Source organism: Ambystoma mexicanum, chromosome 6q, assembly GCF_040938575.1.
Source record: "Ambystoma mexicanum isolate Mex_15411 chromosome 6q, UKY_AmexF1_1, whole genome shotgun sequence".
In the NCBI taxonomy this organism is placed as follows: domain Eukaryota; kingdom Metazoa; phylum Chordata; class Amphibia; order Caudata; family Ambystomatidae; genus Ambystoma; species Ambystoma mexicanum.
Window position 1 is genome coordinate 1260428057 of NC_090937.1, and position 22683 is coordinate 1260450739.

General features: G+C 48.1%; 2 protein-coding genes across 7 annotated transcripts in view; one reads left to right on the top strand and one right to left on the bottom strand.

Moving 5' to 3' along the window:
- ZCCHC4 (zinc finger CCHC-type containing 4) overlaps positions 1 to 22683 on the bottom strand; it is a 939775-nt gene that overhangs the window by 557939 nt on the left and 359153 nt on the right. The gene's annotated exons all lie outside the window — the stretch shown is intronic.
- LOC138516603 (nuclear factor 7, brain-like) overlaps positions 1 to 22683 on the top strand; it is a 208041-nt gene that overhangs the window by 9652 nt on the left and 175706 nt on the right. For all 4 annotated transcript variants that reach the window (XM_069631863.1, XM_069631860.1, XM_069631861.1 and 1 more), the window contains exon 2: positions 5248 to 5601. In XM_069631863.1, the coding sequence (XP_069487964.1) occupies positions 5317 to 5601 (285 nt within the window). In that variant the 5' untranslated portion in view covers positions 5248 to 5316. The remainder of the gene's footprint in view (positions 1 to 5247; positions 5602 to 22683) is intronic.

The window sequence follows — 22683 nt, forward strand, 5'->3', positions numbered from 1 at the left end:
AGTTCTTTTGTAGTGGAGGACTGCAAGGGTTGTTTCCTTTGCTGTTTACCCCCTTCCCCGTGGGTGGAAGTGTGTTTCCCCTTTCCCTTATCTTTCGACGCCTGGCGTCGAGGATCGGAGGTGGAATCCCTGTCTTTCGAACTAGCCTTCGAAACTGGGCCCTCTTTACTCCCAAGTGATGTACCCTTTTCCTGGGGTGCAGGCTGGGGGTGGAAGTCGTGTTCGTCTCCGGACGATTGATCTTCCGTGATATTAATGGTCGAGGCACTATGTGCAAGTGTGGAGGCTTGCCTGACGTCGTGCGGCGACCTCGATCGGGACCGCCCAGAGGACGTCCTTTCGGACCGCTCCTTCTGTGCCTCTTTCCGAGGTTTCGACGACGTCGAATCTCGGGTGGATTTTTTGTGTTTAGCGTGTGTATGTGTAACGCTTTTGTCGCCGGGGGACTTCCCCATAGTCGCCGGGACGGACGACCTTCCGAGGCCGGGGACGTGCGTTCGGCTGTCTTTCGACGCCTTGGTGCCCTCGCCGTCCGAAAGTTCGGCGTCGCTGCCGTCGCTGAAGGTACCCTCCGCCTCCATAGCTGCTAGCTTGGCGTGGTGGGCCCAACGCTTGGTGGAGCGGTCCTTAAGAGTTTTGGCCTTAAACCTACTACAGGCCCTGCAACCCGTCTCGGGGTGGTCTCTGGGTAGGCAAAGGTTGCACGTAGCGTGCTTATCTACCCAAGGGTATTTCTTATTACACTTGGGGCAAAACTGAAAGGGCGTACCCTCCATACGCGCCTGTGGGCAGCGGGCAAGTGTGTGTAGGTAATAAGGTGTCGAGTGTGGAAGTGTACCACCCCCACTCTCCCTACTTGTAGGGCCGAGGCCAGCGGCCCAGGCCCGAGCCGAGGCGGAAGCCTCAAGGCCCAATCCGTCGGGTATTCGACGTTGATCTCCTCCCCGGTTCGGCGTCGAGATGTTGATCGACGAAAGGTTGGCCAAACGGGGCAAATTAGAATTAGTTTAGAGTGAAAATATGGTAAAGCCAGGGAACTCCGATGAAGTGCTTCCGACCAGAATGGCGGAAAAAAACAATCTGGGGATCCTAGACGCGTGAGGGATCATGGGTACAGGGGACGTCACACTAGGGATAGTATTACTGGCACGCCCTGTGTCGACGCCCATTTTTCGACTTCGAAAAACAAACTGTAATACTCCGCAGCTTCCACTAGATGTCGGCCTATGCACAGCATGTGATCTAAGCAGATTCCACAAGCCTCAGAAATATATATATCAATTAATACCTGTTAGCAGAGACTATTCAAAAGATGGTGCATCACCTTCCATTTAGGGTCTGAACCCAGACTTGTTCGCTGTTTTTTTGTTTTACGCAGGCACCCACCCACAAGGCCTTATCCATTCAATGACCACAGCAGTGTCAAGCAGCCTGCGTATCGGCTGCCCTGAGCGTGTGACAACTGGGACATTTCCGCATCAATACAGAACTTAGGTCCTCAGCAGTTTGCCATCACCCCTGTTCCCAGATACACGCTCACAGAGACAAGGACCTTGGCACATGGGAATGCCCACATGCCCGCTTCATTAGGGGTCTAAGTCCCACCGCGTTTACCACTTATTTATCGAGGCAGCTGCCTTGCTGTGTCCTGCCAATGGACACATCAGAGTCTGGCCAACTTCCCATTTGCCGCCCTTAACACGTGACCCCTTTCCTGAACTTTCCCATAGGCGGCCTACATCAAGCATCCTTGCAAAGGGAGAAATTGTTAAGGACGTGGTCTGTTTGGCCCTGTAAGGTCCCCTGCAACTGCTCTACTTTACAGATCTTAACCTATTGACTGTCCATCTTTCCATAACATGAATCCTCTCCTCCCTTTCATAGCCTTTTTACGTGTTATCCTTCTATCCCTCTATTCCGGCCACCTCTAGAGCGACCCCGGCACACTCCACCATCTTGATCCTGAACTGATTGCAATTGTGATTGATGCCTGTAATTCTCCAAACTTGCATTCTGGCTGCACATGCTTTGTGATTTTTTTCTTGTAATTCTCAAAACAATGCCTTTCATTTTTGCCTGTGTGTGTGTTCACATATTCCTTTACTCTTGATTCAGTGGTTGTTCTGAGATTACTCCACAACACTACCCTTGCTCTTCCTCCCGGCTCCAACAACTCCTACTATTCGCCTCAGTTCTACTGTGTTTCATCCCCTCTGATTCCCCACCTCCCTCCCCCTTTTTCCCTTCCATCAAGCATCCCTCTAGCCCACTATTGTTACTCCTCTAGCTTTATACCAGTCTATCAATCCCCCTGGGCCATTGCCCCTCTACCCTTTCTAATTATCCCCTATTCTTGTTCTCTACCTCTTTCTATTTTATCCCTATCCTTCGCCCCTACTCTAGAAGTCTACCCAGATATTTATCCTTCTCTGATCTCATCTGCCCTCCCCCTATGCACCATTCTTCCCCCTCGCCTACTACCATCACACTTTCAGTCTGAAACACCTAGTCCATCAAAACAAACGTTCCTACACCACCAACCGCTTTGTCTCTCACAGCCCTCCATTAGCAGTTATGGGCATCACCGAAACCTGGTTCTCCCCCTTGACTCAGCTACCCTGCTGCCCTCTTCACGGACTCCTCTACCTACTCTCAATCCTCCTGCTCTTCCAAAAAAGTCAATGTAGTTAGCCTTTTGATAAGCAAATCACATCACTCCCCCCCTACCTCCCACCTGACCATAAACCTGTCCTTGGAATTTATCACCACCCAACTACTCTCACCCACCCCAAAGACCACCCTTCTTATCTATTTATCTCGGGCATCCTCAACCCCTTCTCTAATCTTCACTGCCTCCTTGACTTCATTCCCCAAAACCCAGCCCTTGCCCAAATAGACCTCACAGCATTCAGCTTGAACTCAGCTCTCTCCTTGCTCATCAATTTCCCAACACAATTTACCTATCCACTTCCCAGGGTAATTCTCTTTCCACTTCCAATCTCACTATTGACTCACTCCATTCTCCACTTCAGCACTGCTGCTCCACCATCACATGTTCCCCCTCCTAACCCTGCTAGAACCAGATGTAAATTCAAACCAGGCTCCCTCGCCGCCCCTTACCTTGCCAGCATCTGGTCCTCCCTTGCTCCTCCCATTGCCTCAATTATTGATCTGGCCTTTGTGGATTTAACCCTGTCACTATGTTCTTTCTTTGACCTCGAGTACACTCCCTACCCCTTCTAAAAGCCATCTGCTAAAACCCCTGATGCAAGTCTCACCCGTATGTAGTGTAAAGAAGGCACTTCTCCTTTTTCTTAAATTATACAGCACTCCTCTCCCTCACAACGGCCCAGACTGTGCCAGTAAATCCTATTTCACAACTGTAATCTTTACTCTATTCTCCCACCCATGTAAACTCTCCCCCACCTTGCAATTCATTTTCACTCATCTTTGTTCTGCGACTATATTATCTGACATCTAAGCACAGGACTTTGCCTTAAACTTTTCTTTTGAAAATCACTGGAAATCTGACACTCTCACAACCCACCACTCCCTCTCACCGCTTCTCCCCCTTCCAGGCCCATCCCAATCACTCGTTCTTGCTTCCAAGTTTCCTCTCCTGACTAAATGGATACCATCCCTAGGATGGTCAACCCTGCAGACTATCAAGGAGATGCCACTTCTCACCTGCTCACATCTCGGCTCCTTATCTAACATTTCCCTGGATCGTTCCCGTCTGCTTCAAGGTTACAGCTGTCCTTCCCATTCTAAAAAGCCCACAGCTGACTAAAGAAAATCCTGCCAACCACTTCCCAATTTTTCTCTTCCCTCAAAAATTCTTGAATAACTGATAGGCTCTCCCCTTACCTTTACGCCAACGGTCTGTGCAGTCCTCGCCGAACAGGGTTTTGCAGTTGCCATTCCACCCAATATGCTTTTAACCATGTCTCCAACTTTCTCATCTCGGGTCATCACTGCAAACTGGCCTCTAGACCGCTCCTTCTAGGCCTATCGGCTGCCCGTGCAGGGTTGACAACATCTCATGCCTAGTCACCCTCAATAGCCTCAGGATTCAGGTAACCGCTCTCAAATGATTTGTCTCGTATCTCTTACATAGATCCTTCTCAAACTCCTGGAATACTAACACTTCTGTTCATACCCTTCCGCTTGGTCCACTTTTATTCACCCTGTAAACCTCATCACTAACTTTATGCCCGCAATTACAGTATTGAATGGCACTTGGCTGCCACATGCTGAAACTTGGGTGCTCCTCCATTTCCATCTCCCATCATGTTTCCACCTGACTTACTCTTCCCCCTCACCAAACTATGTAACCTTAGGGTCGCTTTCAATTTTATTATTAACCTTCATCGTTTTATAACTTCCACCTGGTCAGTGGCCAGCATTTAACTGCTGGACATCACGAAAATGCACTCCTTTCTCACTTACACCTCAGCTAAAACCCTTTTTCTAACCCTGGTCATTACTATCTTGCCTACTGTGGCAACCTTCTTCTAGGTTTCTCCCTGCTTGACAATATTCTTATGTTTGCCACCCAGACCCTCTATAATCTCCCTCACTCCTCCCCCATTTCCATGCCGGATGGCTTTCCATGAAACACTGATTCCACTTTAAATTCCTTACTCTTGTATTCAAATCCCTTCACTACCTTACACACCCTTTTCTTCCAGATTCTTTCTCCAGGTACACTCCCTGCCAGGCCTTCAACTCTAGCACTCTCACTAATCTCTCCCACCCGCCCTGTGCCTCTTCCCCCTTCCATTCGTTCTCACACCCTGCTCCTTTCACTTGAACGCCCCCACATCCAAAGCATTATTGCTATCCCTTCCTATGAAGCTTCACCTCCTCAACCTTGAAGCACCCTCCAACACATGACCCACCACATTTCCTTGCTACTGCTACCCTGTAAATAACCTGTAATCTTGACTACTGCCTTGATCTCGCTTGCACCGTCCCTTATCTCTACTCCTGGTTGCATTACTAATCATCCATTGGTCTACAATTCACTGAATTTCACACTATTGTACGGCTCCTGTTTCGTTGTCTGCCTTATTGTCTCCAAAGTGCTATAGTAAGTAAGTGTTCCTGGTCAAAACACCTTGTGTTCCTCAATAAATACAATCAATATAAAAGTAAAACGTATTGGGCTGGGATTTGTCACAACAAAACAATAAATGACACAAGCTGTTAAGTTATTCTTGATTTTCTCCCTTTCTTCTTTTCTAGAAGAAACGCTCCCTTTGTAACCATTTTACGGATATTCACAAGAGAAAAAAGTAGAAAGTCCCAGCATCCATGGCTGATTATAATCAGATCAGCTCTTTCGAAAAGGATATGAAGGCATGTAACACTTCCATGGAGGATCCTGAAAATCCTAATGGCAAGAGTGCCAATGAATGTGGCAGGTGTAAGAAAGAGGTTGAAGGGAAGAGAAAAGAAGCAACCAACCGGTCCCCACAAGGAAGGCGAGAAATCCCTCCCAATCAAGAGCGAAAACAATGTCATCTCACTCAAAATGAACCAGTGGTGTCAACTGAACAGTCCCAGGAGGAAGCGCAGATCTCGGGGGCAAATCAACAGGTACTGAAGAGAATATGACTAATTAATCTAAAATGTGGACTAAATGAATTGTCCCACCATGTAAGAACTTCAATCATCACATTGCTAATGGTCAACTGCATATCCTCATCCCCAGTCACCAAAATGATACACTCTGTTCCACTAAAGCATTGTTTTAAACTAAACGGATCACTGTGACATATTCAGTATTGTCCATTATCACCTGGGTCAGGTGCATCGATCAATTAAGTAGTTGGAATGCTGGCTACAACTGCTGGTAGCAGCATACCATCTGAGCAAGCAGCTAGCTGCTGCCTGCTGTCCCTTTTATTTGCCCCAGGCATGTTAACAAATTGCTGCATGTGAATGTATCAGATTCCTTGTGACTTACCACACCACAGCCTGTGTCACCTTTTCTGCCCAAAAGGCTGCCAAAGAAAAAGAAAGTGGGTTCTTCCTTTATATTAGTTATCTTTGCTTGTATGAAGACGTGTTTGTGCATAAGCTTGTTCTCATAAATGAAGGGCAATGCATCCCTTGGCTGCTAATTGCAATAATCCCCTCTGCATTATCCTATTTCATATGGTAAGCGGGCTGCAAGTAGCCTCCAACAATAGTGCAAGAAATACTTTGCATGATATTCGGCTATTCCAATCATGGACTAACTAGCCACGACTGATTGGCTGTGGAACCTCTAAGATGCGTTTTCCTAACCAGTTTTTGGGGTTATCCCACTCACAGGAGATCAAGTGGCCTTGGTAGTCTAGATGTTTACAGAATTAAAAGTTGCATTGTTCAGAGTCGCAGCCTACGCTTCTATGTCTTTTCTCTTGCTCCCATGGATCACAAGGTTGTCTTGAAAATATTTGATGCTTGCGCTTTCCTTCTATTTAGTGGTCATCAGTTTTTGAAACACAAACGCTGAAGAACAGAGTCCAAACGGCAATTGTATGTGCTTGATGGACTAATGAGGTAATTATTGCTGTGGAGTGTTTTCAGCTGCTGTGCAGCTTTGACTGGCGTTAAGCATTTCACATTTCTAATTTTTAGAAGACAGTGGCAGAACTGGAGGACAGAACCAGTTTGGAGATATTTAGCAGTTGAAAATGATCACAGATGACTTCAATTGAGATTGTAAGGTCTTTGCACAGTAGGAGCTTTAGAATTTGCGAGCCTGCCTTTCTCATCATCACAGTTAGGCTAAGCATTTCAGAGTCCTCTAGTGACTCAATGGCACCTTCTCTAAGGAGATCATATACTGAGGCCTCGAGCTCGGACCTTGCCATCATTGGCATTGTTACTTTCATTGGGATTGACGGTTTTTGTTTTGGCGCTTTGTGGCGTAAGCAAAACATTGCTACTATAAAACAAGGGAGAGGGAGAGTTCTGGAGCAGTCTATGGCATTGGCGTGGCAACTTGCCAGCACTTGCTAGTGAAATGGCGGAAGCGCCAGCTGGGCTTTGTTTTTTCCATTTGCTTGGCTTTGTTTTTTATTCAATTCCTTCCGCCGTCCGTGCTTTAATGAGTGTGCTAAACGCGAGCCGTGAAGTGATCTGTTAAGCACTCTGCTAGGTGCCCGGGCCACTGCAAATGGTTTCAGCAGGCGCCGCCCTTAGCGGGGTCGCCCACCAGGCCCTGCTCCATCCAAGAGGGGAAGGAGGAGTCTGACCTAGCAGCCTATGTAAGGTTACAAGGGCTAGGGGGTGCCCCCTTTGGTCCTGCTTCCCAAGGCTTTGAGACTTACCGCCCACCATTCCCTTTGTTGGTAACAATGTAATGATCTGTTTTCTCTTCCAGAACTTCCCATCGGATGTTACATGGTGGATCCATATAGAAAGCACTGCCAGATACCACAATGGGACTGCACAGCCACTAGCTTAGAAAGAACGGCATCCAGGAGTACTAGATTCAGGGGATGCCCAAGGATAGGGGAGGTGTCAGGGCTTGGAAGTCCTTCCAACTCCAACAACGCGGGCAGGGGTTTGGGAAGATGATGAGAAGGGGAATGAAAGAAAATGGGAAATGTTAAATAGGAGGGAAATTAAAATTAAAGAGGAAGGGAGGAAAATAGGGGAATGGAAAGATTAGGAGAATTCAAGATTGGGGGAAGGAAAGAACTGGGGGATGAACTTTGGGGAAGAAAAATTGAAAGAATTGGGGAATGGAAAGAAATTAGGATAATGGAAGAAATCGGGGAACGGAAAGAACTGGGAACAGAAATAATTGGGGAATGGAAAGAAGGGGGAATGGAAAGATTTCAGGCTTGGAAAGAATTGGGCACTGGAAAGAATTGGGGACAGAAGAAATCGGGGGTTTGAATTGGGGATGGAAAATAATTGGGGGAATGAAAAGAGTTGGAGGCTTGGGGTATGGAGAGAAGGAGGAATAAAGGATTTAGTGAATGGGAAGTGTTAGCGATGGACAGGGTTGGGCAAGTAAATCATTGGGCTACAAAGAATACAAAGAAGAGGGCTGGTAAATAATTGGGGAAGGCAAAGAATTGGGTAAAGGACAGAAATAGGTAAGGTAAAGTATTTTGGGGACTGAGAAGAGTTGGGGAAATGAAAGGCTTGGGGTTTGATCAGAATCGGTGAATGAAAGACTAAAAAAATGGGGGAATGAAAGAAATTGGGAAAAGAAAAGGAAGCACAAACAAAATGAAAGAGAAAGAAAGAAGAAAGAAAATGGCCATGGGTAGAGAGGGAATGGCTAGGGAGGGAGGGGTCTGTCTACTCGACAGGGTCCTCTGGATGCTGACAGGGGGAGGAGGCTTATGAAACCACACCCAGAGCAGAATCCTGACGTGTGGTGGAGAAACGGAACACCTGGAAGATAACTCCTGGCTCGATGTTCAATAAAGCTTGCTGCAGCAACTTTAACTTTCACCCTGACAACCTCTTTGTTAAGGGGAACTGCAAGAGGGACTTTTAGGGAAGGTGTGGGACAAGTGGAGTGTGGTTTGGGGTGGCTGGTATGACTCGAGGAGAGACGGGTATGCGTCTGATGGGGCGCAAGTGTGGGCTGTCAGTGATATGCTTGGAGTGAGGGAAGCGGGGTATTCCTGGTTTTTGCACCCTGATGAGAGAGCGATAGCAAGAGGCCCCCAGAGATTTGTTCTGGTTGGAGCGTGGCTTTCTAGGGAGCTGAAAGCCGGTTTTGACCATCACCGGGGAGGACTTTTCGACCTGCAGCTGCTTTCGTTAGAGGGCGTGTGGGCACAGGGGAGCAGAGGCGCTTAACACTGCAACGCCTGCAGACACAGCTTCAGGCGTTGCAGGGGAGCAGGCCAGAGCTTAACAGGCCAGAGGGTTGGGACATCATGTAGTAGGATAAGATTATAGGTGAGTGGGGTTGAGGGTCAGTAATCCCATGGACCTTGCGCATGCAGTATACTAGACACAGTCTTGGCGGGCAAGGCCTCGTTATCATGGGACCTGCAGGGTCATAGCCCCAGAGGTAGAGGGCCCAGGCACATAAGCCTGGAGGAGACATGCAGGAAGGAAGGGACACTCTCCTGGCGACAGCAGCAGGGCCGGGGTGGGAGGGAGTGGGATGGAATGGTCCGACGTCTGGCAGGTTTCACTGACACAAACATGGCCAAAAGGAAACACAGGGCGAACAAAAGGGACCTCAACAGGGCCAGCAAAACAATGATAAAAAAGGGGTCCTCCAGAAGGACAGGACATCGCACTGGCTATACAGAATTTGCAACGAAAGTGTCTGCATGCCCTCAGACAAAGAATTCTCCATAAGAGCAGGGGGCTCCTGCAACCCTCTTCTCTCTTTGCACTGACGCTGCCAGCACCACAACACAGAGGAACCTCCAACATTACAAGGAGAAACCGGCAGCATTTCTTGAGTGATTAAGCTTGGATTCCTGTGGAAGCAGAAGCCCTCGCTGCCCGGGCGGGTATCAGAAGTGCGAGGCACCGTGGAACAGACAGCTATCAAAGGCGTCGGGCAGAACCAGGCCTTTCAGAGGAACTGCTTACACTCAAGTGTTTTTGACAGTTGACATGTGCATGCAACAACGGGAGAGGAGGAAGCCTCCCTTTCACTTCTGTTTCAAGTCCTGTCTCCAGAGCAGCACGGAACCTACAGCAAAGCCTTTTTTCAAGAGCAGGCGCTTTGAAGGAAACATTTATGTGAGACCTCAGCAATTTCCGTGTGTGTGTGTTCTGAACTTATGTTTTCAAACACGCTGCGACAAGCCTTTTTTGACACTGACATCACTGGAAAATAAGTTTGCATTAGCGGCAGCACGCCTGAAGATGGCTAGTAACCTGACCCTTAAAGAAAGCCTACTCCTGGAGTAGGCGAAAGAAGCTGAACAAGCTCACGGCATGGATGCAGTGAGAAAGACATTAGCAGAAGTCGCAACAGGAGGAGAAACCGGCGAAACAAGCTACGGAGCTGCGAACGATGAGGAACAGGGGGAACAGACAATAAAACAAAAACGCCCGGATGTAATCAGCAAACAGTTAACAACAGGAGCAGAAGCTGGGAACAAAAGAAAGGAGGAAACAGGCACTGCGAGCAAAGAGCTTGGGGCAATATTAGAACAAATGTTAAAATTGCATAGAGAGGGGGGCACTGGGTCTGGCAAAAGTAAAAAGAAGGGGAAAAGAGACCATGTCAGTTCTAGCAGTGAAGATGAGAGTTCTGATTCTGAATCTAGTTCAAGCAGTGAGGAAGAGTAAGATCACACAACAGTGTGGATAGGGCCCTTAGGGGGTAAGGACAATCAGGGGCAAACAAATGCAAAATGTGGATGGAGATCTGCAGGGAAAGAGCTCCATGGGAAGATTAAAAAGACTATTGCTTGGCACATAGAGTCCAAAATTAAGAACAATTTTAGAGCAAACAATTTATTGAGATATTATCACTGCTATAATACGAGGAGATGGGGTATGACATTAATAAAATGGACAGGGAAGAGAAAGAGGGCAAAGAGACCAAAATTAGAGAGCACCAAATCCTGTCCATTATTATACTGGAAAACTATCCAGAGGAGGGTTCAGCACTTATTGCTTACCACCACAGGATCCTCCAGATTTACCTCACATTTGGAGGTGAAGCCTGGCTCAATTATGATAAAGAGTTTAGGAAAGAGATGCCCACATTCCCCGACCTAGTCTGGGAAGAGGAGGACTCAAATTATATCCGTTCCATGATTTAAAAGACAGCACCACATCCCAAAATACACATGGTGAATGTATCAGATTCCTTGTGACTTACCCCTCCACAGCCTGTGCAACAACAACAAAGGGGGTTTTACACAATACCGTAACACCCAGAAAGAGAGTTCCGCTGGCCACAACAGGTCCAAACAGCCCTTTCGGAAGCATGCCCCCAGGGGGCAGAAAAACAACCAACGCTTCTCAACAACCACCCCTCCACAGGGACTGGGGTCCGCACGGGATGCCAACACAGCATATTGTTGAAATTATGAGAAGAGTTTCTGCAGCTGGGGGAAAGCCTAAGTTCAAGCACCAATGTAGCGCGTGTGGAGGGAAACACAGCAGTGGCGAGTGTACCAAGAACCCCCCCTGAAGTGCACACAAAACAGAGGGGAAAAACACTCATGGAGGTCGAATTAGGGGCCTCTCCGGTCGTTTTAGACCAGCTGGCGCAGTGGGTCCAACATTTCCCTGAAGCCCAAATGGTCAGTTATTTTAGGCGGTTTCACGCAGGGGTTCAGGATTCTATTCTATTCGATTCTAATATATTTTTGTAAGGCGCCAACCAGCCCGCAGACCTCCGAGCGCTCAATGAACAGGGTTCTCAGGTAATTCCAAAGAACCTAATCTCCACAAAGGCCCACCCAGAAATTATGAGGGAGAAAATAAGGAAAGAGATAGCTCTGGGCAGGGTGGAAGGCCCCTTTACCACGATCCCTTTCAGTGAATGTATATGTTCTCCCTTGGGGCTGGTACCCAAGAAAAAGGTAAGGAAATGCAGACATTCACCCATTTATCCAACCCCCCACGGCAGCTCTGTTAATGGTGGGATTGTTAACACAGAAGCAACCGTGTCCTACAGCAGTTTTCACGAGGCCCTTGACATAGTCAAAATGGCAAGGCGGAATGCATTAAAGGTAAAAGCTGACATCCAGTCAGCTTTCGGGCTGTTGCCACTGCACAAGAGAGCATACCTTTGGCTCTGCTTTTGGACAACCAATTTTACTTTGACAAATGCCTCCCCATGGGCTGTGCTATTTCATGCGCTTACTTTGAAGAAGTTCCTTCCTTTTTATAGTGGACTGGACACTCCAAAAATCATTGCCTGAAGCCTCAGTGGTCCATAACTTGTACGACTTCCTTGTCAAAGGCCCGGAAGAGTCAGATTTGTGCAGCAGGTCCCTTAAAATGTTTGAGGCAATCACAGCTGAATTAGGAATCCCCTTGGCAGGTGACAAGACAGTAGGACCGGCCCAATTTTGTCTTTCTTAGGGATAGAAATTGATTCCAAGAAATACTTATGCCGCATGCATCATGAAAAGGTGGCAGATTTGTTAAGCACAGTCAGGACACTAACAAACAGAGACAAGGCAACCTTGAAAGAAATTCAATCCCTAGCAGGCAAGCTACATCTTGCAACGGAAGTCATTCCACAAGGTAGGGTCTTTCATAGAAGTCTGGAAATAAAATGGGGTAACAAGGAAACACCACCACACAAGGCTAGGAAGCAGGAACAAGAAAGATCTTGAAGTCTGGAAGGAGTTTTTGGAAAACTTTAACAGTACTGTTATTTGGGACACGCCTATAAATGACAGTGATGGAAGAGTCCTTTTTAGCGACGCCTAGGGAGGCAAAGGTTTTGGGATCACTTTTGTCAGCAAACAGTGCTCAGGGCCATGGCCCATGCTCTGGCAGGGCAGAGGTTGGACCAAAAAACATCACATTGCTAGAGATCGTTTCCAATCCGGATATATATTTACATATGGGGCATAATCTTAATAAATACTGAGTTAACCACATGGTCAGACAACATGGAGGTGGTACATGTCATAAATAAAAGCGCTTCTTCATGCCAGCTGGTGCTTACAGTGCTGAGGGAAATAACCAAGCATGCATTAAAATACAACATCAGCCTAAAAGCCAGGCATTTCCACGGCCAAAGTAATGACATATTGTCTAGTTTCCAGCTAGAAACCTTCAGAGCTTTGAAACCACAGGCAGAGTCACTGGGGACAGCAGTTCCAGAGGAGGTCTGGAGAATACTGGAAGAGGAGCTGTGTGGAACCACACAACAACAAAAGGAAAAAAGGAACCATGCCCCAAACTACACAAAATACACCCTGAACACGGGTGCTGGGAGATGGGAAATGGAACAATCAGCATTACCAGGTGAGCCGACAGGCTTATTGGGTGAGCTGGCCAGGAAGGCTTTGGCCCAGAAGACAGCCAAGCTTGATAGTAGGTGCCTAAAGAGCTTCGCAGATATAAGGAAGGATACTGACATTAAGGACATCGGAGAAAGGCATCAAAATGATTTCCTGGAATGGTCATTTAAACGGAACAAAAAGAAATCCTGGGCATCATCTCACCTGGCTGACATATCTTATTTCCTTAAATTAAGGGGTGGCGTGGATCCCACACACAGCTCACTTACAAAATATGCATTAAAAGGATGGGCTAAGCTAGAAGGGGTCAAGAACGGCGCCTGCTTAATTTTGAAAAGATACTAATCTTAATTGACACACTACATAAAGTATGTAGTGACAAATTCGATACTGCACTGTTCAGGGAATCTTTCACAATGAACTATTTTGGGGCTTTCAGGATAAGCGAGACAGTGGCCAAAAACACCCTATCGGACGAGGGGCTAGCCTTGGGTGACATCAACCTGGGCAAGTAGTGCATGGCCATTAAATTAAACTAATCTAAAAACAGACCAATGGGGGAAGGGGAGAATAATTTATTTATATTGCATAGATGACAAGAGGTACTGCCCCACTTGCAACACCATAGAGTTCTTGAGCTTTCGGCCCCCAGAGAGATGGGCAGCTGTTTAAGCATAAAAATAGTAGGGCCCTTAGCAGGTTCCAGTTGCAGACAGTGCTGAAAAAGGCTATCAGGGCAGCAGGTTAGAATCAGGGGAGTTTGGGTCCCATTAATTCCGCATTGGGGCAGCTACCTCGGCCTGGATGGGGGGAGGAGGTGGATGACAAAGCCATCAAAGGTATTGGGGGATGGAAATCGGATGTGTACAAAAAATACATCAGGAAAGACCCAATTTAACCATGGCCTCTCTCGCCACAGGCCCTCCTGCCTTCAAATCAGCGTGGATTGAGGGACACTCTTTTGTGACAAGAGCAAGTAGGTGGCTAGAGGACACCCAGGAGGGGCTCCACTTCCAGAACACAATCACATCCTGGTGGGGCACGCCAGGAATGAAGTGGGGGGGGAACGACATGACAGACAAGCAGATTTGTTAGGGGCCAAGGACCCACCCCCTGAATTTTTGATAATACACCTAGGTGGCAATGACTTACCACTACTGGGGAGGAGGGCGCTTTTTTGGCAGAGATATGTGCCTCGCTCCGGCGGATTGCCGCTTGTTGGAGGCACACAGAGGTCATGATTTCAGAGATCCTACCTACGTAACACTGGCAGGCAGCCAAGTGCAATAAAGCAATAGAGGTATCCTGAAGAAAATTAAATAAGGCGATGCTAAATGTTTGCACCTATACGGGCTTAAGATTTATCAAACAAGGGGGCATTTCATTAAACAGGGAATTGTTCCATCAAGATGGGTGTTAGGGAGAATTCTCCTTCTATGGCTAATTTCCCTCACCTAGTGAGTCCCTCAGCAGCTTTGCTGGATTTCTGGAGTTATTTTTTTTCACTTGGTAAGAGTGTGAGCTTTTCCCCCACTCTTACCCATGTTTTGCCATGTGTATTTCATCTGTTTTTGTGATTGTGGGCTCTGGAGTACACCACTTCAGTAGCCCCCTTCTTTTGTGTGTTACACAGCACCTTCAGTGCAGTGACACAGGGTTGTCTTTTAGACTTCCCACCGACTCCATTTCTGGGGCTGACTACTGTCCCCCAGAAAAGGATAAAGTTGCCATTAACTTTACATAGTCATTTAACCACAGATCCAGTACACCCCATCTTACATGGAGTATTGGAAAGGGTTACTTCTTAGCCCTTTTTATCTGTACCTCCTAGAGTCTTGTTTTGCTGTTTTAACATTTAGACTTGGCTGGTGGCAGTGATATCTACCCTAACTTTTCTACCGCATTTATACTAAGTAAACGTGGTATTGTTTTAGGCTATTATATTAGCCTCGAACACAAACCCGATTGACTAAATACATTTTCTTTTGGCTCCGGTCGGGTTTATTCGCCATTTCTTTGTGTTAAAGTCCTTCTTGTGTTTTACTTTGCGCGGCAAACCAGGTTTGCCTTCTTTGTTCACTGTCTTTTGGCGTGATTCTGCCAAGAAGCCCTCCTCTAGGCACCTGGGTGTCTAGGTGGGCTGAATGTGAGGGAGGGGTGTAGTCACCCCCTGCACAGGGTATCCTAGGAAACCCAAGTTGCACTTTGCCATGATTGGCTGAGGAGGTTGTCCGGGCTGGACAACCCCCCGCTGCGTGATTGACAGCCAGGCTGTGTGAATGTGGGATTTTCGCATAAAAGGCAGGACTCTTGGGCTGGAAGTCAGAGTCGCCATTGGAACTACAAGGAACCGAAGAGAAGCAGAGAAGAAGACGGCTGCTGCAACTATCCCCTCCCGGTGAAGCCCTGCTGCAGTCCTGAGCTATCTACCCTTCGACGACCAGAGAAGATCCAGTACGGAGTCTTCTTCCCTGGAGCCTGGTGGGGTCAACCAGCTCATCTTCCACAGCCAGAGGATCCTCTTCTTGGTCGAAATCGCTGCACACTGCTGTAGTGGTCCGGATAGTCACCTGAAGAGCCTCTCCTGTTTTTAAAGAGCGCACCTTTTATTCACCGTCGCTGCTGCTGGCTTCATCCCTGTGTAGTGCAGACCCCTCCAGACGTCATCCTTCTTGCCGAAGCTCCAGGAACCGTGGGTCTGCAGGAAACTACCAGGAACAACTGCCGTGGCACCAGCTTCTTCCTTGAATAAGGTACTGTGTTCTGCTTCGTAGAGCTAGGGTGAATGCCTTTTCTCCTCCTCCAAGGCTTGCCCTTATTTTCCCTCCTTCCTATAACTTTTGCTTCCTCTGTTGACAATATCTAAATACTCCTGGCAACGTTCAATCTTGAACTAGCCGACAGTGTGATTCTCAACAACAGGAACTCGGTTCCACTTGACACTGGCTCCAGCCTATTGACTCTTGTATTTCTGTCAACGAGTGTTCTCTGATTTTGTCTGCCCTGACAAAAGTATTGCCTATGATTTTTGCCCCCAACTCTCTCTGGTTAACTCAGGTGCTAAGTGTGTTTTTGCCCCGGTAACATTTCTTGATGCTGATACGTGTATCTTTATTAAGACCGAACTGTAATTACTGTCAAAAAGTGATTGCATGTGTATTCCCAGTAACGTCTTTTGTTTCACAACACCGGTTCATTAAAACACAGGGTACTTACCTTGAGTTATACTGTACCAAGTGAATTGGTTAGTTGTAGTGTATTTTACGTGTGGTTTTGAATTAATAGAAGTGTTGTGTTTATAACAAATGGTTTAAAAATAAATGTACTTATATTTTTTACCTGAAACTTTGAGTCAGTGTTTGCTTGAGTCACAGTAATTGTGGTCCCTTTGTGCAATCTCTGCTACTGCCCATACTCTTGAGATAGGCCTGGCTGCTCAGTCACTGCTACCACTCTGACATAGTAGTACAGGCTTGTACCAAAGGTGAACTTGTATTACCACTTGTAGTCGTAATTGTGTGGAGTGGTCCCTAAGGGCACTGCACAGGATTCTGCCTAACAATGGGTTCCACCTTTCAAACGCAGGGATGGAAGTATTCACAAAGAAACATTTTGGCACATTGGCAAAGAGGATGGTAATGAGCACCTTTTGGGGGGAACCCGACCGGCCATTTACCCTCTCAGGTGTGGCGTCATGAATCAGACCCGAGTTGGCCTCATGCTGGAGCAGGGCCCCCCGCGCTCCTTCTCCCATGATGCCCAAAACCATATCATTCATCCTTGTGTGTTTGGTTGGTTATTCTTTACTGGTGTTTATGCCAAGACTGTCATGTGGGTAATAAAACTTACGGCCAGATATTGCTTGGGTTGGGAGGATGCAGCTATACTACCAGCCTTTGATCCACACTATGCCACTTCCAGGTTTACGAGCCTTGACCTCCCTCCCCCATGTCCCACGTCAGCATAGTAACAGTTTCATGCTGGGTGGGTGGCCCGGCAGCGCCAAGTCCCTGTGTCCCTGTGCATGTTTCTCTGGCTCTGCCCCGAGTCGCTGCCTGGGGTTATTTACGGGTGCATGACAGGGGTGCGAGGGGAGAGGCAGGCGCCCAGTGGTTAACGTGAGCATCATGAAGGAGGTGAAGGGACCCTGGCGTGTCCGTTTGGGTGTGAGGCTTGGGCTGCTCTGAACGGCGAACAATGTCTTATTCCAACTGAAGTTGCTCATGGTTTCTTAGCCAACTGCCGGATGCTGGTCCCCTAAAGTGCAACTGGTGTGTAAAGACAATAGCGTCAGGTGATCAATTATTGGGTGGCATAGGGACCCTCAGCTCGGGAGCCATCATTTTCGCGGCGTGGTGGTCGTGAGTGGAGGCAACAGGGTGGACAGGCCTGCTTTCTTTGCACAGCATGTGTTGGGGCTGGGCGAGATTGGGCCATGAATTAGATCAGCCTTTGCTCCACTTCAATGCATTTTGGGTTTATAAACCGCAGAGCAGGCAGCCCTAATCGGTGGCATTTCACCGCGTAATTGGCTGCCTGTTGGGAGGCAGCTCTCCCTTCTAGGCTGATTGTATTAAAAGAACGTGCAAAACTGGGGTAGCCATATCGGCAACATGTTGAAAACATTAGGCTGATTTATGACGGCATGCAGGTTACTGTAAGACTGCGTCATGATTGTTGGCAGTGACATTAATGCGTGCCGGGACATCAATGTTTGTGACGGTATGGTTAGATGGGCAATGCTTTGCCAAGAAAGGTTATTATCACTCGTTGCAAGGAGCTTCGTTTAGGATCAGTTAGATTAGAACAACGAAGCTAGGAAAGCGGGGAGGACGTTAACAGACCGCGCTGTGTAACATCAGTGTTTTTTTCATGTATTTACACAACTTGCTTTATGGTACCAGTGGCACATCACAGCCTCCCCTTCGTCATTGCAGCGTCGGCTATCAGCATGCCACCCCCACCTTTGTTTCAGCTTGTGCGGCTAAGGGTGTTGGGCCTGGGGAGGGATTGCCGAACCAGATGTGATTCCAGGAGACAGCGGTTCTTTTGAAGATTTGTTGAGCAGGAACTTAAAGAAGCTCCTCAGAATCTGACATCAGCCAGTGAGGAGTTGCCTCCGAGGTACGAGGAGTTGGAACATGGGAGAGGGCGGTCTGCGAGACAGAAAGATGGCCTGCATCGCCCACTTTAGCTAATTAATGAAGCTGGAATTTGAGTCCAGCCTGTAATTAAGCACGTTCGCTGCATATCTTCGCATGTAGTGGTAACAGTATGGATTAATGTTTGGCATTTAAAAATGACCAGCAGTGCACAAAGCTTAATGAAACAGCATTGACAAATATAAATCTTTAGAGAAATATGTGAAACAAAAACAGCCCCACCCCCCTCCCCCAACCGACTGTTAAGAGGAATACAGGCTTCACAATACAGGGTAATGCAATCTAAAAATGTGTTTCACAGGTTGCAAAAGTGCATTACACAAAGTGATGTAGCTGAGGAGGTTAGTGCCCCTGCAGCAGACAAAACATTCTTAGCTTGGGAGAGCCGGGTTAGCTTAGAACTAACATCTAACAGGTGCTATGTTTGGCTCCACAGGCCAACTGGTGCTGCACAAACATACCAATTTAGGCAAAAAGCTGCACATTACAGGTTATGTTGATTTATACCTCGCACAGCTACCACTCAGGGGCAGTCTCCAGGTGCTAAGGGGAAGTTAGAATTGCAGCACGCTGGGTAATAGCGCCTGGTCCACCAGGGGGAGCAGCTCTTGCCCACTGAATGATGCCCAAGACCCCAGAGCTGGGTTTTAGCTTCTGCTCATGAAAGCGTAATTTGCAACTCCATTAAAGTTAAATGGGGTTTTGATGTAGGACATAAGAAGTTTAAAGGAAGTATGAAGGTTTAAGGAACAAGTTACTTACCTGTAACTGTTGATCTCCAGCATGGGTCTGGCATGGATTCACATGCTCATGAATATTCCCGTCGTGACGGCCGGGAATCCGCGGGAAAGAAAAAATAAGTATCAGTTTCGTTTGTGATCTGTCTTTCTCAGTAGTAACCAATCACTGGTCTCTGGGTCATACTGCCCCCAGCCAATGACTGCCCTCTCCCTAAGCCCCTCCTCTGGCAGCCATCCTCAGATTTGGTAGCACGCGAAGTGGCAGTATGACCAAGTGAAGAGCCGCAGAGGGGTAGGAGGGAGGGTTCGCATGTGAATCCATGCCAGACCCATGCTGGAGAACAACAGTTACAGGTAAGTAACTTGTTCCTTCTCCAGCATGGGGTCTGGCATGGATTCACATGCTCATGAATATAAGAATACATAGCAGTACCCACATGCACAACCAACGGGAGGTGGCAAAGGGTCAACATTAAGCATTACATCAACAACTCAACATTAAGCAATACTTACCTCCTCACCAGGCTCACCTTAGGCGAACAGGTTGCGCAGCACTGCTTGGCCGACCCTGGACTCCTCCCTGGAATCCGGTCGACGCAGTAGAATCTCGTGAAGATGTGCGTCGACCTCCATGTAGCAGCCCTGCAGATGACCAGCAGGGGCACACCAGACAAGTATGCCGTGGTAGCAGCGATAGCTCTGGTCGAATGGGCTCTCGGACGGCCAGGCAACGGCCGGTTTGCCAACATATGACAGTGCATGATGCAGCCGGAGAGCCATCTGGAAATGGAAGCCTTCGAGAGAGCCTTCCCTTGGTTCACAGGTCCAAAGTTCACAAATAGCTGTGATGTTTTCCAAAAACTCTTTGTGCGGTCCACGTAGAACTTCAGCGCTCTAGCCTGTTAGGCAGAAACCTGTGCAGTTCCCTCTGGGACCACTGCAAAAGATTTAAGATTACAGGTGTTTGGCAGTAAACCCACTTGGTAGCAGTCTGTACCACACAGATTCACTTGGCAGCTGTGGCTGAGCAGTCAGACTTCCCTCAAGAAGAGTTAGGTAGTATACAGAGTATTCACAATAGGTCAAAAGAACACAGTAGAACAAGTAAACACTGACCAGGGCTTGGTGTAAAAGAGATATAATTATTTATTTAAAACCACATCTAGAAAAACACACAGGCACTAATAGTAAGCAATTCAAAAACACGGTCACTAAAAGATATACACTCCCTTAGCAGAATATTAGACAAGTCTTAAGTAAAGCCCCACTTATTTTCAGACAGCGGTGAGCGCTTAACGTAGATGGCACTCTAATAATTTGTTTAAAAAAAGGGAGAGAAAAGCAGAGAATAATTGAAACAGATCCCAACACTTTTTCATGAACACAACAAGAGAGGAAGGCAAAGTAACACCGTGAATTCAGAGTCAGTAGGTCGGATCCGCTTTAAGAGGATCAAAACGAAATGTGTCCAAGGTCACACGGTTGCAGTGCACAAAAGTCTTGTAACGGTTCAAAAAGGAGTTGGACCAAAGAAAGGGACCCGTTAGAGGGTCAAGGCGGCCAGCCCAGTCCAGAAGGTTAAGGGGTTATTATTACCTTGCAGCAATCTTTAGAAAGGGAGGCCTGGCGGACACAGTACCTTAAAGTGGTGAGAATACTACAGCGGGGGCAGTTGTTCCTGGCAGCGGATGCAAGTCGGTGCTTCGTCCGGGGGAAGAGAGGATCTCGGCGGGGAGGAAGACAGGAGTCCGTTGCACTGCCAGGGAAGAAACCAGCTGTGGAGTTCTCAGGTAAAAGGAGCGGTCCTTTAGTTTGCGGTCCAGTGGTAAGTGGCTATCCGGTTGCCGGGGTGCTTGGCACGGGCAATTCGACCACACGCCGGTCTGGGGTGCGAAGAGAAGAAGGTAAACTGGTTGTGCCCACCAGTCAGGGGAAGAAGCCTCTCCAGCCGGGAGATCTTCTCTGTCGTCGGGAAGTGGTGAGTCGGTTCCGCAGGGCTCCACCGGTGGTGTCGTTGTGGTAGGTCGTCTCAGCTTCTCCCTCATCGGATTCTCAGGTCCTGTGGCGACTTCTGAAGTTTCAGTCCCCAAAGCCCTGCTTTTATGGAGCACACCCCCATTCACTCAGCCTAGCTGTCAATCAAACATGCTAAGTGGTGAGCCGGCCGGCTCACCACTCGGGCCAATCACACAAACGTGCGTCTTGAGTTACCAAGGTAATTCAGTCCAGTGTGCCTAAACCCCCTTCCATAGCCCCTGTGGTACCCAGACAGAGTGGCACCACTTTTGGAGGCTTCTGTGGAGATGCCCGCCAAAAAGTGGAACAAAGGGCTCGACTTGGGTTGGAGTCACAGAAGAGAACACAAACGCCATTTTAGAATTGAGTCCTGGCAAAAAATACCAACCGGCGAATTAATATTAATTAAATAAACCGGCGGTATGTTCGAGGCTATGAGAATTAAATAATTAAAGTTGGTAGCCTCGAACAATGGGAAAATCCCATAGGGATATATTCGCGGTCGAATATAAAAAGTAGTATCCACTGCCACCAGCCAAAACTCGATCAGGGGGGACGGAGACGTGCCCCCTCGACTAACAGACCCCGGGGCAATCGAATTGCCCCGACCAGTACGTCCACAATATGATGGTTTGTACTGGTTTCTGTTAATAATTTGGGACTAGTATAGCCAATGGTGACTTTACATGCCCTGGGAGACAGTAGTCAGTCCCAGGGTATGGTGTCTATGGTGGGGTGTCACTATGACACCCCTGTGTTACTGCACAGAGGGTGCTGTGTAACACACATAGTAAAAACACATGAGACCCTATTAGTAAAGGACCCCATAGCCCATAAAACACATTAACAGTCAAAGGAACACCATAAATCATGTCCAAGAGTGGGAGAAAAAGAGTCTCACTCTTGGCAGGAGAAAAAAAACTAACTCCAGAAATCCAGCAAAGCTGCTGAGGGACTCACTAGGTTAGGAAATTCAGCCTAAAGAGAGAATTCTCCCTAACATAGCCACATCCAGCGAGTGCAAAGTCCTCTCGGCCGGCGACGAAGGCGACGGGAAGAAAACAGGTAACACCAAGGGCTTGTTGAAGTGGAAGTCCCACGGCACCTTGTGCTTAAAGGAGGGCTGCGTCCTTAGCACCACCCTTGTGTCGTGAAAAGTCAAGTATGGAGGCTTGCAGGATAGGGCCTGGATCTCTCCCACTCGTCGTGCAGAGGTGATGGCCACAAGAAACGCAGTCTTCCACGACAGGAACTTCAACGGTGCCGAATGCAGGGGCTCGAAAGGCGCCCCCATGAGTCTGGTCAGCACCACGTTGAGCTCCCACGCCGGGGCAGGGGCCTTCACCGGCGGGAACGATCGGAACAGTTCCTTCATAAATTCCTTCACCAGGCGATGGGACCACAAGGACGCCCGTCCTGTGGTTCTAGTGTATCGGGAGACAAGTCCAGAAGGTCCGGGAACCAGATCTGCCTCGGCCACGCCGGTGCGACTAGGATCATCCTGCACCGGGACCCCTTGAGCTGGTTGACGAGTCGGAGCAGTAACGGCAACGAAGGGAACGCATATAGGAACAGGCCGTCCCAGGGGAACGAGAAAGCATCGCCCATGCTCCTCGGCTGGGGGAACCTGCTGGCGAACCTCTGGCACTTGGAGTTCGTCGCCGTCGCGAACAGGTCGATCCGTGGTTTTCCCCATCGTCGGAAGAGTCGATCCACTTGATCCTGACGTAGTTCCCACTCATGGCACGAGCGCAGCTCCCTGCTGAGTGAGTCGGCGATGGTGTTCTTTATCCCTGCCAGATGAAAGGGCACCAGAAACATCCCTTGGGCAATGGCCCA